We start from the raw sequence: 17511 nt of genomic DNA on the forward strand, positions 1-17511 counted from the left end.
CCTACTTTTTTATCGGAAATACTAGTTTTTGAAGTGATTCTGTTGGAGAAAAAATTCCCAACACACACACACACACACACACCACACCACACCACACCACACCTTGGTGTCTATAATATGCTTCATGTTGACATTAATTGATATATATATAATGTCTTAATACAGAATCAAGTATTTGTTATATGGAAAATATCTGAATGCATATTATAAACTTATTTTGTTATCCTGTGTCAAAAGGTCAGCAAATTAATTCTACCTGAAAACTACATAGGCCTAGGCTATTATATAAGGGGTAGCTCCTAACTATTAACGTTATTTGATGAGGAAGGTTGTATTCATTTTCCTTTATGAAAGCAAAGGGAAAACTGAAAAACGTGTACATGTTAAAAAGGAAGCAGTCAGTCAGGATCCATTAATTTATTTGTCTGGATTAACTACACAAGCAAACGTATCAAGTTCGTCTGATTCGTAGTAAGGCCGCCACCTAGAGGAATTAGTGGCTGTGTCTTGGAGTACTACAAAGTATATGGTGCAAAATTGTGAATTTTTTCTTATATTTAAGAACATTTATTGTATATCAGATTTTATGAAAATCTACTTTTGGGAGCGAGTCTGTGGAAGAGTAAACAGCCAACAGCAAATTTTGTATAGTTAATTTGAATAACTCGTTCCTACACTTGGTTTCCACACGGATAGTTTTGTTGAGCACACAGGTAACCCTGTGTGTGTTTGAGATGGCGGTCAGAACGGAGACCACAAGGGCCGAATGAGTATCGCCTATATGTCCATCAACCTTTAAGGAATACAAGCCCATAGTATTGTTTTTACCAATATAAATTCTTTAGGGAGACAGAGCAAAGATATGGATGGTGGGAAACCCTCCTTACCTCTGGTGTATCAGGCCGTGCAGGCACTTTACCACGATCCGGACCCTGCCGGCAAGGAGCGAGCGTCGGTGTGGCTCGGAGAACTGCAGAGATCGGTAGGTAAACGCAGTAGGGTATGGCTGCGAAAATGGGCCTGCACCTCGGCAGCAATTTTAATTCATTTCACCACAGCATTGCATCCGCAACGCCAAAACTGGCATTGCCAAAGCAGTGGCTCAAGATTGTTAGCTAGCTAGCTAGCTAACTAAGCTAGCTAGCTATGTAAAACCCAATTCTATTGTGACTGAAGGTGCCGAAGGTACATGTGGCTTACTGGTGTAAATAAGTGTCACGTATTGTTCACTGGAAACGGATGGATTCAAAGTAAACTGCGTCGAGCAACGTAAACACTTAACTTGGGGCAATGCACTGTCTTAGCAGCTATAGGCGAGTGTTGTTTGGCTAATAAGTACGCTAGCTAGCGACAGCACACTTGTACTATACTGCTGGGCTTGTTGGTCCGACCAGCTACTAGCCTGTAAGCAGTTTCGCTCAGTAAGCATGCAATAGCGACAGAGTGAAACTCGGTAGTGTTTAGTCGTCAAATACTTTTGGGGCGCGTCCGTTCAAGCGATATTACTGACATGTCATTTTGATAACGTCGAAGGGACTTGTGGTGGGCCATGGCATTTTCAAATATTTAGTGTCTACTTTAAAAAAAAAAGGCCTCAAGTAAGTTGCTTAAGATCGCCCTCAGTGAATGACACGGCTAATGCGGTTTCCGCATCGTAGTTAGTTGTCAAATTACTTCGCTTAAATATGATTTTCTTGTCATCTTTGAATACTGTGAGTATGAAGGGCAGCGATCTGCTATGCAAGTTTATTGTGTATTAGATGTGCGAGTTAGCAGAAGTAAAAAGCAGCCCAAGTTAAATTAAGCAAAAATTATGCTTGCAGTAATCAAGGCACGTAATTCTGCATGTTCTTCGATACACTGTAATGGTGGCTTTGTTTGTAATGAAATCCATAATCATCTCAATTCATCCTGCACTTCAAAACGAATGACAGTTATATTATGATTGTCAAAAATATAAAATAATCGATTTATATGTTCTCAGTTTTTAATTTTAAAGTTATTCGTGCTCATAAAAAGTAAGTAGAAGGGCTGGCGAAACTACGCGTTTCGATGACTGGTAATGATTTGAAAGTCGATTTGAAAGTCAATTAGAAAGAACGAGCTGATCACATCAAGTACCCTGTTTTAACTGTCAGGCAACTTGCAAAACAAAATCATGTAGATTACATGTCCCTCTAGATGTATTTATCTCCATGTGATGCAACAGGCCTTTTGTTTCAGTTTCTGTGAAATGCAAATTTCAGCGTGTTCTGTCTGACTAAAGAACCAGTATGTCACAATTACACAGGACATGTTTTCTGCATGTGATAAAGCCTACTCCCTGTTTCTCTAATGGTCGTTCTCAAAACTTACGTCAAGTAATCTGCATCTTGAGGAGTGATGATGACCCATTCTCACCTTCCTGGGGACATTTCTTTGTGTTTGGAGAGGAACAAATCTGAATAACATTTTGTAGAGTAGCTGCCAATGTCCTCCCTTGTCTCACTGTTTTGGCCGTATCCCCCCAGTTTTCAATGGTGCACAGGGAAAATGAATAATGTCTCTTGCTGTCTGGACTGTTCATTAGGTTGGTCTCATCTTCTTTGCTTCCTCTCCCTCATGCAGATGCATGCATGGGAGATCTCAGATCAGCTCCTGCAGCTGAAGCAGGACGTGGAGTCATGTTACTTTGCGGCTCAGACCATGAAGATGAAGATCCAGACATCATTCTATGAGCTTCCACAGGAGACGCACATCGCACTGCGCGACTCTCTCCTCTCACACATCCAGAATCTCAAAGATTTATCACCAATTATAGTCACACAGGTAATAATGGTGGTACTGGCCAGGGGTTTCCCCTCCTTCATCCAGAAGATGAAGAGATCAAAGGCCCCACTGACATGGCATAAAATATAAAATGCTTGTATGATATTAAACCTCAGTGTTATGTTTAGGGTCCAGCAACATTTGAATGAAACAAGATAGAATATTATAAAGCACTGTGTGAATATACTCATCACACCTGTTTACAAAGTATTCTGTTGTGGTCCTGTTATTCTAATGAGCCTGCTTGATTGACATCCTTCTGCCCTAAGATCCTGCCTGCTACTCGACTCAATCAGAATTAAATATAATGGTACAAGAGGGGTGAATCAGCACTGTTTAGCCCTGCGTGTACTGAGCAACCAATGCTGATTTGGAGAATTATCACAGTAGGCTGTTCTTGCTAGATTAGCTTTCACTTCCAAGGCTGTTCATACTAGAAGTGACATGTATGATAAAAATGAATGATGGGCAGGTCAAATGACATCAGTCTTGTGACATGCTTTATTCCTGATTAGGATTGCCCAGTTTCCTCAGAAAGGAGAGGTTTTAGTGAAATACACGTGTGTGTGTGTGTGTGTGTGTGTGTGTGTGTGTGTGTGTGTGTGTGTGTGTATTATATATTTATATATATATATATATATTTATTACACACACTTTATACCCACAAGAACAGAATTGACCTAATTGGAAAGCAATTATGGAGTTAGGTTCACAGTGGTCTTAGATTCACTGGAAGAGCTACTTCACATTTAGAGTAATGAAAGCCTGGGTTTTGGTGTATGTCTTGTATTGGCTGATTTGTGATGGAAGTTACCTTTCTGATCCATCACTTTCCATCACTTACTTAGTAGTGACTATGTGCCCATTTTAGCAACAAAGCAGCAAAATGTTAGTTCCTCTTCTGCTACTTCCTCTCAGACTTAGTGTTCCCTTTCTCCCAGCTTGCCCTGGCAATCGCTGATCTTGCCCTTCAGATGGCCTCATGGAAGGGCTGTGTCCACACACTCATAGAAAAGTAAGATTCCTCTCTTTGTTAATCTTAAAAAAAACTTGCAAAGTGGTGGATTGTCATTTTCACAGTTTGACGTGTTTGAGCAGACAAAACATAGAAGATAGAAGGATGTGGTTATGATGATGTGCGGTTTGTGGCTGGCTTTCCTAATTTACATTCCAAAATTATCCAATACCGCTCCCTGTTTCACCCTCCTCCAGGTATAGTAACGACGTGACCTCAATGCCTTTCCTGATCGAGATCCTCACTGTGCTCCCAGAGGAGGTGCACAGCCGCTCTCTGAGGATCGGTTCGAATCGGCGGACGGAGATCATAGAGGACCTGGCCTTCTACTCTACCACTGTGGTCACGCTGCTAGTGAGTCTGTCTTTCTCTCTCTCTCTCTCTCTCTCTCATATATATATATATATATATATATATATATATATATATATATATATATATATATATTCCTGTTCTGCAATGTTATGTTAAACTTAAAGTCAAGAGTGGCAGATGGATGCAATTTCACCTCCTCAGCCACTTGAGTTAGACATGACACTTAGTTATAAGTCATTTAAATACCTACTAGTTATTACTTTTTATAATTATTTTCGGTGCTTTTTCAGTGCAGGGGTAGAGGCGGAGTCAGCAAAGAATTACTTAATTCGTTTGTAGTTCTGGAGATTAAGAAGGCTTTTGGAAAATACAAAAAAAGTTTGTTCTTAAAGTTGTTCGTAACTCACTAAGATGAATTGTTATTGGGAAAACACCCAATTGGTAGCCATCAATAAGCGTTAAAAAGAACTGCATGTGTTTATGATGCTATTGCTTGTTTTTTTGCCCTTTGCATTTTTTGTAATAATTATCCATGGTTTATGTGCATTTTAAAACCCATAGAGATTGAGATTGAAATCCTTAAAGCTTCTGAGTTTTTGCCAAGGCTGTAACAAATAGGAGTTATGTCCATCACTATGTAAAGTTTTCGGTGGGTGTGTGAGCGATTGATGCACCCTTCAAAACAAGTAAACTCTGAGTTAGGACCCAGTCATCAGATTTATATTGTTATTATTATTATTATTATTATTATTGATAGTGTTTCGCATTTCCTAGTCCCTCAGGTTCAGATTTTCAGGCACTGCTTTGAATCAGGCATGATGAAACAGACCATCGGTTGTTTCAAACCTTTCGGTTTGTGAACCCAGGAAGCAGACACAGCTGTGCCTTGACCTTTTCCATTTTCCCCAACCAGATGACATGTGTGGAGAAGTCAGGGAGTGACGAGAAGATGCTGATTAAGGTGTTCCGCTGCCTGGGCAGCTGGTTTAACCTGGGCGTTCTTGATAGCAACTTCATGGCCAACAATCAGCTGCTCATGGTGCTCTTCCAAGTGCTGGTGAGTTCTGCTTCCTGTACCTGCAGCCAGAATTATTAGGACATTGCCTGAAAATGGTGGTAATATGCATGTGCTAATCTCTCTGTCTGTCCATCCGTGCCCATATTTTAACCTAATTTTTAGTTGTGGAGGGAACGGGGGGGGGGGGGGGGAGGGGGGGGGGGGGGGGGGGGGGGGGGGGGGGGGGGAGGGGGGGGGGGGGGGGGGGGGGGGGGGGGGGGGGGGGGGGGGGGGGGGGGGGGGGGGGCAGCAGAATGGCATGCTAAGGAACATGGGGGAACATTCTGTGCGTACATATTGTTTGAAAACTAAGTAACACATGTAAACCAGGGTCAGGTGAATGTTTAAGCCTATGATTTTCTGGATGTGCACATGAGCACCAGATACAGTTTCCACAACATGGCACTCCCATCATGGCATTTTTTATTTGCTTGTGAACAGACAAGCAACTCTGGCAGAAATTATAGCCAGGTTCAATGCAGGAGGCATATCCTGCAGGTCAGTGCAGCAATCTTTAGCTTCCATGGCATATGGGAGCAGAAGATCCACCAGAGTGCCTCTGTTAACACTGGACACAGTGCCTCACCTGAGTTTGTGAAGTTGCTAACTGGACCCTAGAAGACTGGCAAACATGTGGCGTGGTCTGATGAGTCACGGTACCAATTGTTTCAGTCTGATGGTAGGGTTTGTGTATGGGACAGAACCCATGAAGCCATGGATCCGAGATGTTAACAATGTACTGTGCAGGCTGGTGGTGATTCCATACTGGTGTGGGATGTGTTCTCCTGGCATGGGTTAGGTCCACTTGTCTGCCCAAACACATCATTGATGTGTTTGCAGCCGTTTATGGACTTGTACCCACATAATGATGGGATATTCCAGTAGGTTAATGCACCCTGCCATCAGACCCAAGTTGTCCAGAATTGGTTCGAGGAGCATCCTGGAGAGTTCTGACGAATGGTGTGGCATGCATGTTTCGCTTGACAAGAGGCCAATCTAGATTTATTGGATGTGGTGGAAAGGGCCATTTGCACCCGAGATCTTGCAACTACTAATACCACGAAGCTGTGGGTGGCTATCCAGACCGCATGGCTTAACAATCTTCCAGATGTCTTCCGTCCACTTGTGGAATCAAGGCCACATCGATTTGCTGCACTTCGCTGGATTAGAGGGGGTCCTACACTATACTAGTTCCTGTCCCATGACTTTTGGCACTCCAGTGAAATGTAAATACATAAATATACACAGTGTGCTCTGAGTAAGAGCATCATAAAAATGTAAAATGCAAATTATTTCTTTTTGGCCATGGTCTTTATAATGCGTGCCCAAGTTTGACTCATCTTGTATGCTCATAGTAGTTGCTGAGCAATAAAGAAGCAAGCTGTGGCAAGTGGTGAATTGAAACGGTCTTGTTGAGCCAGGGCACAAAGGCTGGCAACAGGCTCACTCCTATTAGCAGGTAGACGTTATACTGGGCCTATAATAAGGAATGGATTCGATTGGTCCACCTTATTCCTCCTCATCAACATGACAACGAAGAGAAAATAAGTCTTTAAAATTTCCTAGTCACTAATCCTATCCTAATCTCCCCTGTGATTTTGGCAGCAAATAAGAAAAAAAAGTGACTTGAGTTTCTTTCTGACTTAAACTTTTGCAAAAAATCTTGCAGCTGAATGAGTCCCAGCACTACTCATGCGTGTCTGCACTGTTTCTCCAGAAAAGGTGGCCATGCATGCAAATTTGTCATTTTACCAACAGAGAGCAGAAGTTACCTTACCTGTTGGGTTTCTAGCTCATTCCATTCTGGCATTCTCTCTTGTGCTTTAAGGCACACGGCCTCCTGGAGAAAGAAGTGTGGCTTACATATGCTAGGATCATTTATTTATTTTTCATGTTCTAGGATCATTTTTTTTCTTTTTCGTGTTCTAACTGATACAGATACAGCTGGGCGTTGGTCCTAGATCAGCATATATGCATTGCCCGGGCAGCATAAACACATTCCTTAAGACATTCTATCATCCTACTGTTCTGCAACAGATTGCAGTCTTTTGACCGATTAAGTAGCATCTTTTCTTCTCTGACGGCAGCAAAGGGACGAGACCCCCACAAACCTGCACGAGGCCGCGTCTGACTGCGTGTGCTCTGCGCTCTATGCCATCGAGAACGTGGACACGCACATGCCACTGGCCATCCAGCTCTTCCAGGGCGTGCTGACGCTCGAGGCGGCCTACCACATGGCCGTGGCCCGCGAGGACCTCGATAAGTAAGTCAACGGGCACACTGCTGCCCCCTGCTGGGCTTTTCCAACTTCATTCACAGCCACATCATTCTTGTATGCCTGGGACATGTGCTGTGTTTTTGTTGATGTAACTAAAAACATTTGTGTAATCTCCCCACCCCCCGTCCAGGGTGCTGAACTACTGCCGGATCTTCACTGAGCTGTGTGAGACATTTATGGAGATTACAGTACGGACGCCTGGGCAAGGTTTGGGAGACCTACGCATCCTGGAGCTGCTGCTAATTTGTGCTGGTCATCCCCAGTATGAGGTTAGTATTCTGCCCGCCTCTCTTTCACTCACGCCTGCACACGCAGGCATTAACTGTTCTGTTTATGACCTGCCATGCAAAAACAGGCCAGACATACAAACGGTCACAGCAGTGAGACTCTTTCTCTGCTTGATGTCATTGTCTTTTCTCTAATTTTGCAAATAAGGTGGTGGAGATCTCCTTCAACTTCTGGTACCGGCTGGGCGAGCACCTGTTCAAGATGAGCGACCCAGGACTGCATAACGTCTTCAGGCCGTACATCCAGAGACTGCTGCACAGCCTGGCGCGTCACTGCCAGCTTGACCCTGACCACGTGAGCCACACTCCCCCTTACACCGGTGGTCATGAAAACACAGGGTTTCGGGAGCAGGCTTTTCTAAGCCCGTTACTGCACAATCTCGCTGTGCCTGCTGCAATCACATCAGGGCAAAACCCTCTACCATACCAGTATCGTCCACTATCATGTCAGTGTTCCTGCTGTGTTGAAAATGGTCCACCTCTCAGAAATGGCCAGTCTGTAGTATTGGTCAGAAAGTGACCAGTTATGAATGGGGTAGAGTGTGACTAATAAATATTCATACCAGTCGCTATGTCTAGATGTACACCAGGGATTTTCAATTTTTTTTAATCAAAGACAAGAGTCTCAGGTGAAGCTGTCTTGTTACCTTTTTAGTTTATATTAGGAGAGTATGGTGCTCTGGTTCAGGGTGGGACATCATTAATTGTGTATATATTCCAACATTACAGGAGGGAATCCCAGAAGACACGGACGACTTTGGGGAATTTAGGATGAGGGTCTCCGACCTCGTTAAGGATGTGATCTTTCTCGTGGGCTCGGCAGAATGTTTCTCCCAGGTGTGGACTTTTCTAATGAAAGTTGCCATATTCTGTAACCAAGTCATTCTTGTAAGCAGTAGTCTTCTCTAAATGGTGACATTTGAGGATATCAGCTGATAGAAACTCGCAGCCCATTGGAAACGCTGAAAGCATTGCAGGGTATTCCTAATGTAGCTCATTCATTTAGATGATTTTTAAATGAAAAATTTTAATGTGTGTGTCTCTGCCAGTTGTACTCAACTCTGAAAGAGGGGAACCCACCCTGGGAAGTGACCGAGGCTGTACTCTTCATCATGGCCTCCATCGCCAAGAGTGTAGATCCGTGAGTGAGATTTTCGGCGTGGACACGTTAATACATGCAATTATATTAGTCAAATACAATTACAGGAATATTCTCATTGTAGGGCTATCCACATAAGTGTTGGTATATAAATAATAATGCTTCAATTTTGTCATTAATTTTTTTTATAACTTTCTAACTTTAGAATTTTCGTGTGTGTGTGTGCGTGTGTGTGTGTGTGTGTGTGTGTGTAGTGAGAATAACCCCACCCTCACAGAAGTACTAGAGCAGGTGGTGCTTCTTCCCCAGACGGTGCACCTCGCAGTGCGCTACACCAGCATTGAGCTCGTGGGAGAGATGAGTGAACTGGTGGACCGCCACCCGCGCTTCTTGGGTGAGCACCACTGCCATACCAGCCTGCAGCAGAGTTGGCCTTAGCTTAAAGGTCACCCGGGTCGGTCGTTAAAGTCAGCTCCACAGGTTAGGACAGGCATGTCACAAAAGGTTGATGCTTAGAAGAAAGGGAGAATTGGAGATACCGAGGTTGGTTTGGTGTTACTGTCGAATTTGTGTGGGATAAGATTTTCAGATATGATTTTCTTTCTTTTTTAAAATGTTATTTTACCTCTTGTTTATGTAATTAACTATTTTGTTTTTTTTAAATCATAATCTTAATTCAAAGATAAATCTTGATTCTGAAATGTTAACATCTATCTTAAAACAAAACAACATAAAAAAAAAGAGAAATCATGATCAGCTATGTTAATGAATGCTGCTTGTAGCATTATTGTTTCACGTGTGTGTGTGTGTGTGTGTGTGTGTGTGCGTATGCGTGCGCGTGCGTCTATGCGTGTGTGTGCGGCCACTCAGATCCCGTGCTGCACTACCTCATGAAGGGACTGCGGGAGAAGCCACTGGCGTCGGTGGCTGCTAAGGCCATCCACAACATCTGCTCCGTTTGCAGGGATCACATGGCGCAGCACTTCCAGGGCCTGCTCGACATCGCCCGCTCCCTCGACTCCTTCGCCCTGTCCACCGATGCCGCCATCGGCCTGCTCAAAGGTACCGTCAGCAGAATCTCCCCCCGAGACCCGGGACTGACCTGGCTTAACACAGCGGTAGTCTTAACACAGCAGAGACTCTGAAGTGGCTTTGACTGGTCCCTGGAGTTTTTACACCTCACCTGTCACTGCTGGTTTCAAAGGGCATTCCACGCCATGTCAAGAGATTGGCTGTAGTCTCCACATCTCCACAGCGTGTCTAATGGGGCGGATGGTGACTGTGGTTTTGCATAGTATGAAGACTTCATTTGGTTATGATAATGACGGTTACCCGATGAAGGCTATTTGGATGCGCTTATGTTTTTTTTGCATAGTCTGGGCATGTTAAAGTGGCATCTGTGCGTCTGTGTTGGATGAGGAGCTTTACTTTTTGCCTGCCATGTCCTGTCCATGGGGACTGTGGATAACGTAGTTTACTGGGCTTCATTCAGGCACTGCTCTGGTTCTGGCTCGTCTCCCGCTGGAGAAGATAGCCGAGTGTCTGAGTGACCTGTGCTCCGTCCAAGTCATGGCTCTGGAGAAGGTCTGTGTTCGTATCTTATGTCTTTTCTTTGTGTACGTGCTAAAAAGAGAAACATTTGTCCTTATTTGACTGTTGGATATTGTTAAATGAATTACCAGTATTCTAGTTTGTTTATGTGCGTGCATGTTTCGTGTGTATGCATGCATGTATGTGTGTGTGCGCATATTCTTTTTTTGCAGCTGCTGTCTCAGGACTCCAGTAATGGAAAATCGTCAGATCCCACAGTGTGGCTGGACAGATTAGCAGTCATCTTCAGGTCAGGCTGCACCCCCCCACCTCTGGCTAACCTGTGTGTGGTTTCACTTCCTATATCAGTCATGCCATTCGAGAGCTAGTTTTATCATTTGGATGGGCAAACATGTCTACAGGTTAATCTTAACTCGTCTCGTACCCTTCACCTTTTACCTGCTCCCTGTAGACACACAAATCCCATTGTAGAAAACGGGCAGACCCACCCCTGTCAAAAAGTCATCCAGCAGGTAAAGCCCTCTACCTTCTCCCTGGTCTTTGCTTGTGGTTGTTACAGTCTTCACTGCATCGTGTCCTGCCTGTGCAGTTCCATTGTTTGGTGTAATTTGGCCATTGTGGGTGTGTCCCCAGATCTGGCCCGTGCTGTCGGAGACGTTGAATGCCCACCAGGCAGATAACCGCATCGTGGAGCGCTGCTGCCGCTGCCTGAGGTTCGCTGTGCGCTGCGTGGGCAAGGGCTCGGCCTCCCTGCTGCAGCCACTCGTCACACAGGTGCGTGCGTGTGGACCTGTGCCTGCCTGCATGTGTAGGGGGTGCGGATTGGGGCGTGGCCTGGACGGGTGTGTGTGGCTGTGTGTGGCGGCTACCTGTGTCTGGCTGTGTGGCTGCCTGTGTGCGTGTGTCTGTGTAGGGGAGATATGGGTGCAACTAGGATGATCTTTGTGGTGTGTGGGTGGTAACAGGTGAATTTAAGGGTGAAATGAGAGACATTTTCAGGTTAGGTATGATTTTTGATTTTGAGGTACAGATTTGGTTTGATTTGACATTTTATATGTTAAATATAACACATTTTGCTAGTTAAAAATGTGTTTATTCTAATTTTAAATGAAATGATAATTACCTATACTAGTGTCTTCATAATATCTGGAATCTTCTGAGAATTAACATTGAACATAGAACACCAGTTTATAACCTGGTGAATTGCTGAAAATGGCGAGAGCTGCAAAAGGTGTAAGGCAGAAAACAAATAAGGTTTAGTAAAGAATGCACACATTATTCGGCCTGGGCAGCATCTCTTATAGCTAACAGCAATACCCCCAGTAAGATTCAGATACAAGATTTTTGCTGAAATCCTTTACTGAAGCATTTATTGTAAGTCCACGAAAAAAACTTCAGAATATGCTATAAATGCATATTGCTGATCTGGTATGTCAAAATTGACTGCAAAAAAAAAAAGGTTTTCAGTATTAAGCATTGCTATGTAATGAATCATGTTTTGACAATGTCATAAGGCTGTACTAGCAGACATACAGTGGTTTTGAGAGACTTGAGTGAAAGCTAAGGATCTATATTTTGGAGTTGATATAGGACAGACCAAATGAATACATCACGTTTTATTTACCTTCCTCCGTATACTTAGTGTAGGTGGTTTAACACAGCAGTACAGCAGCACAAAGTGTAAGGAGAGTGAATAAGAAGCAGGAAATACAATCAATTCCAGAATAATCATACATATGCAAGAAAGTTGCATAGGTGTTTGGGGGTGGGGTAGTGTGTTCAGTAGTTATGAGGAAGCTGTTGTGGAGTCTGCCAGTGGTGGCATAGATGTCCCCGTATGAGCAGATGGCAGGAAGTTAAGGAGACTCCCAGAGGGGTGGGATGCTGGTGGCCTTGTGGATGCAGTGCTTGTGCTAGAAGGTGTTGGGTGGAGAAACCAGGATGCTCCTCTCAGCTGTTCTCACAATACGCTGTAGGGATATGCTGCCTGTTTGCACTCATGCTGCATTGGAAGTGATGGCACTGCTATGTTCTCTTGGCCAGGCAGGTGGTGGTGAGGTCCTCTGATGAGCACTCCAAGAAACCTGGAGCCTTTGGCTTTTTCCACAGGTGCACCATTGATGTACAGGAGGGTGTGCTCACCACAGGTCCTCCTAATCAATTATAACCTAATTATAAACCAAGTTTTTGTCAAGAAGCTGCAACATGCCTGGCCTCCTTCCTGCACATTGTCTCACCTGTTGACGCCCAGCACTGTAGTGTCATCAGCAAATAAGATGTGATGTGAGCTGTGCTCTGCAGAGCAATTATGGAGCGGCAATACGAGAAGCAATAGACTGAGCACGTATCCCTGAGGGACTCCTGTGTTTAGTGGTGGTACTGAAGGTGACGCTTCCGATCCTGACAGACTGAGGTCTCCCGTGCAGGAAGCTTCCAGTTGCAGAGTGTTCATCCTCATCTTTTTAGTGTGATGTGGGATGACTGTGTTGAATTTTGAACTGAAATCTATGAACAGCATTCACACACAAGTTTTCTTTTTATCCAAGTGGGTCATTGGCAGGATGACACAGGATAGGGCATATGCGTAAATCACAAGTTATTTCAACCAGATCTAATTGTCATTTCCCTGAAAGACGGTAGATGGGATGCCCTCGGATGAGATAGTCGGGAGCATTAACAGTACAGTTTAAAACCAATGGTGTTTAATTGATATTTTTTACTTGGTTTTTTGTTACCCCGCCAACATCTTTTTGCGTGCTGATGTGCGCATGTTTGTGTTTTGACACTCTTCTCTCTGCTCCAGATGGTGAATGTGTACCAGGTTTATCCTCACTCCTGCTTCCTGTACCTGGGCAGCATCCTGGTGGATGAATATGGGATGGAGGAGGGCTGCAGACAAGGCCTACTGGACATGCTACAGGTGACCCATCTGTGTGCTCCTGTGTGCCTCTTACTCTTTCCTCCTGTCCTTCAATCACCCCCCCAGCACACCCTCACTTGAGTGCGCACAACTTCCTTTTTCTACCAGAAGTGTTTCTTAGCTTTTTGTGAGTTTTTGTCAGTTCTAATGGCCTCCCTAAGTGCTGAGCTGTGACACATCATCCCTCATGCCCCTGCAGGCCTTGTGCATGCCCACCTTCCAGCTGCTGGAGCAACCCAATGGCTTGCGCAACCATCCTGACACCGTCGACGACCTGTTCAGACTTGCTACTAGGTACCAGTTTTGTGTGTCATTGGTGGCCAGACTTCCCTACATTTTCCCTACAACTGGTGACATTAAGAACCAGTGAATCATGCTGACTGCATTTTTGTGGTTGCCGTCAACGAGCACTGCCTGAATCGGATTCCAAAACCAGTTGTTGCGCTTTTCAGTAAGATTGCTTAGTGAATGACAGCGCTGTGCACAGCTCTGGCAACCTGAGATGTTTTCATAGTGCATATACTCTGATCTCAAGAGCTCTTGACATTGTTACACAAGGCTCTACCAGCCATTTGAATATGTGCATACTGTTCAGTTTTTCCAGGATTCAATACCCAATAAGGCATATAGAATTGGCACTTATTTCAACAATGAGTATTCGGTTAATAGTGTGACTGATATACAGTGGAAGTACTGGACAAAATGCCTTTTTGGAAGCATTTCAGTTTCCTCCACCTCCCTTTTAGGTTTGTCCAGCGCAGTCCTGTAACGTTGCTAAGCAGTAGCATCATCATCCACATCATCCAGTGTGCCATCGCAGCGACGACCCTGGACCACCGGGATGCCAACTGCAGTGTCATGAAGTTTGTCAGAGATCTCATTCACACGGGTGTCTCAAACGATGTGGGTGGCTGAGCATTCATTGAAGCTTGACCCTTATTTGCTATTGTAACATTTTTGTTTTTAAAGAGGTTTGTAGTCGTTTGCAGTGAGTGTTAAATTTATTCTTCTCTCTCTCATGTGCGCACTCTCAGCATGAGGATGACTTTGAGGTGCGGAAGCGTCTGATTGGCCAGGCCATGGGGCAGCATGGTCAGCAGCTGGTCACGCAACTCATCCACACTTGCTGCTTCTGTCTACCCTCATACACACTGCCCGACGTCGCCGAAGTGCTCTGGGAGATCATGGTCTTCGACCGGCCGGTATGTCCCTTACCAAAGGCCCTCAGGCTTGTTGTTGACAAATAGGTGGTTGGGGTTGTGGTGGGTGGTGGTTTTTAATGCGACGCACCTTATGGATCAAGTATGCCATAAGGGAAGGCAGCTGGCACTCAAGTTAGGGATCAAAGGAAAAGTTGTGATGCAGTGCTTCACATCTGTGTCACTTGCACTCATTTGATGAATTTCTTTTAGTTTAATTTCCCCCCAAAATAACTAAAGAGAAAAAGATTATACAACCACTAGAGGGCACTGAAGATTATTTATTTTTTCAAATTTTTGTTTGCTTTTCTGCCTTCGCAAGTTTCCAGCCCCAAAGTGAGTTCACAGTCAGTGTTGGAATATTTCTTTCTCTCACTCTCTCATGTAGACCTTTTGCCGGTGGCTGGAGTCCGCACTGAAGGGATTGCCCAAGGAGATGTCGGGAGGGGCTGTAACAGTCACTCATAAGCAACTCACAGACTTTCACAAGCAGGTCACAAGGTGAGTTAAATTTTAGTGTCATTTAAACATGCATGTGCAGAAGCCACATCAGATCGGTAACCTGCGCCTCTCCGTTTCCGAAGTGTAGCATCCACGTGACGGCAGGCAGTCAGGTTTTAAAGTGCATAAATAGTCCGTTCTTGGATTGCACCTCAAATATGTGTAAATAGGCGTGTCGCTCGTTTGGCCCTGGGCTCATGACGCCGTCCCATCCCGACAGACATCAGGCCTTGAGCCAGTCGCGTTTTGCAAGAGCCTTATTCAGCTGAGCACACACAGGGCAGGCCTGGACAGGCAGAGAGGCACACTCCTCTCTGAAGCAGCGTTCCACCCCACGTCTCCTCCCATACCCCTCCCCCCCCTTCGGGCAAGTCGCAACCATGGCCGAAGGCACGATTCCGGCCCTGACGCACGGCACGGTTATACTGGAGGCCACGCGTGCAGTGACAGAGCACCTGTGACTCAGATTTAATGAGGGGAAAAGCGTATGATGGTCAAAGCCATACGCGAGCCTGCCATGCCCTGAGTACCTTTTGAGAATGCTTATTGCTTTAAGCTTTTTGTGCAACACGGCTTTTATTGGAGCCTGGTGGCATCAGCTTATTTAACAGTATGAATGACTGTTTGCCATCTACTCTCCCTTGGCAACATCTGCAGTGCGGAGGAGTGTAAGCAGGTGTGCTGGGCAGTGCGAGAGTTCACCAGACTTTACCGATAGCTGTGTTCACCCTACCACACTGCAGCGCCAGGTAAGACTGTAAAGCCTTAAATCTTGTCCAGCAGTGCTTGTGTGTTGAAATACTTGATTTGTTAAATGTGGTATGTATTTTAACTTAAGCAAAATGGTCACTAACTCTCCTAACTACCTCTGTCTCTATCACCCCACCTCCTCCCCCAACCCTCCCTGCCCTCGCCTGTTTGCAGGTCAAATCTTTTGTTTGCAAACATTCAGAGGTGACGACCAGGGGGGTCAGAAATGTCTGTTTTGAGAAACTAAAGAGAACTCCTGTATGAAGGATGGGTGGGACTTGGCACCGTTGGAAGCCCAGTGAGAAGCATCGCAGCTTTGGAGTGATGGGGGGGGCCCAGGAAAACGCCTCGAGGGTGCGAAAGGACGAACCCACCCCTCCCCTTACCCCCTCGCTAAGCACACCGGTGCCATGGCTACAGCAAGGAGTGGCAAGCTTCTTGTTGGGGGAAGAGTGTGGGAACACTTACACCCATCTTCTGAAAGACCATAAAATGGAAAAAGAAAAAAAATAAGGACGTGCCTGGTTGCCAATCGTAACGCATTGTAGACAAAAAAAGACTTGTACAGTTTTAAAAAGAAATGGAGAGATTTATTTTCATGGACGTGTGTTTAGGATTTGGAACTTGCCATTGCTGTCATGCCATCAGAAAGGAAGAGGAAAAGTAGGTGTGCTTGCACATGACAGCAGCTTGTGGCAACCGCAGATGGCAGCAGAAGGGGAATGCTGGGAGATTTGGTGTCACCTTTGACCTTTTTAAAGCTGGCGGAAGTTTTACCATTATGAATTGCCAGGTGAAGGTAACGTGAGATAAACTGGCAGTCAGATTTATATATATATATATTTTTTTTGTTCTTCCACCTTTTTGGCATTGCCTGTCTCTGAGAGGAGCCAATTTCCTCTGACAGCGTGTAGCCATCTCTAGAACAATAAAAGCTAAACCGCAGTGAGGAGCAAAGGCGGCTGTGTCTGAGCATCATTTAGGACGTTGTCCATAACTGCTCCTTCCTCTCTTTCACCCCCACCCCCCTTCTGCTCTCCTCCCCCTCTGCCTCACTCTCTCAACCTGTATGACCAGATTTCGGCAGAGCAAATCTGGTCACAGGCCTCGTCACACACATGGTACATGGTGGAAGTGGGAGTGTTAACCATGCCAAAACTCGCATGTTTTACAGATTTTGTGGTAGTAACAGCCTTCATGTAGAAATGATTGTAACTAACACCCTTATTTATGAAACTGTAAATAGGTATATTAAACCTTGTACACTACATGTGATATACAGGGGCACAATACTTTTTTTTTCCTCAAATCTCGAATTCGAATCTGTTTTTAGAATTTTTGTCAAACAGGACTTTGTGACTGACAGAGCAGTTAAAATATTACAATAAGTATGAAACAATGCTTTGAATACACTTGTGTATAAATTTACTTATAAAACATACAGGTATACAGCTTTGGCTTATAGGTGGCCTTAAACATCCCTCTTTGTTGTCCCGATGCAATCTGCCACCATAGAGGGGCTCTATTGTCTTGCTTCCACTTTTCTGTACTGTATATAATGATATGCAACTAAACTAGAATTGTGGATGATGGGAGAAATTCCTAAGTCCATACCTGACCATATCAGGCACAACTTTCTTTAGGCCTAAATGGACAAGGTCCTCTTTTCTACTCGAGATAAGCATTCTACTGTCTGTCCAAAGTGTATTGTTAGTTAGCACACCTCACTCC

General features: G+C 44.7%; 1 protein-coding gene across 2 annotated transcripts; it reads left to right on the forward strand.

Annotated features, from left to right (window-relative positions):
- Nucleotides 1-714: 714 nt before the first annotated feature.
- tnpo3 (transportin 3) lies at nt 715-16737 on the forward strand. Of its 2 annotated transcripts, none has more exons than XM_027014276.2 (23): nt 715-982; nt 2608-2808; nt 3750-3823; nt 4021-4177; nt 5052-5195; nt 7283-7458; nt 7604-7742; nt 7909-8055; nt 8490-8597; nt 8810-8901; nt 9114-9253; nt 9730-9921; nt 10352-10443; nt 10623-10699; nt 10862-10922; nt 11044-11184; nt 13214-13330; nt 13530-13624; nt 14077-14233; nt 14365-14532; nt 14918-15030; nt 15688-15779; nt 15955-16737. In XM_027014276.2, exons 1-22 carry the CDS (start codon nt 863-865, stop codon nt 15746-15748), a joined length of 2772 nt encoding a protein of 923 aa, XP_026870077.2. In that variant the 5' UTR covers nt 715-862; the 3' UTR covers nt 15749-15779; nt 15955-16737. The 2 variants fall into 2 exon arrangements, with proteins under 2 accessions (XP_026870077.2, XP_035379621.1); XM_035523728.1 differs by having other exon boundaries at nt 10635-10699.
- The last annotated feature ends 774 nt before the right edge of the window (nt 16738-17511 follow it).

The sequence above is a fragment of the Electrophorus electricus genome, chromosome 2 (assembly GCF_013358815.1).
Source record: "Electrophorus electricus isolate fEleEle1 chromosome 2, fEleEle1.pri, whole genome shotgun sequence".
Taxonomy (NCBI): Eukaryota; Metazoa; Chordata; class Actinopteri; order Gymnotiformes; family Gymnotidae; genus Electrophorus; species Electrophorus electricus.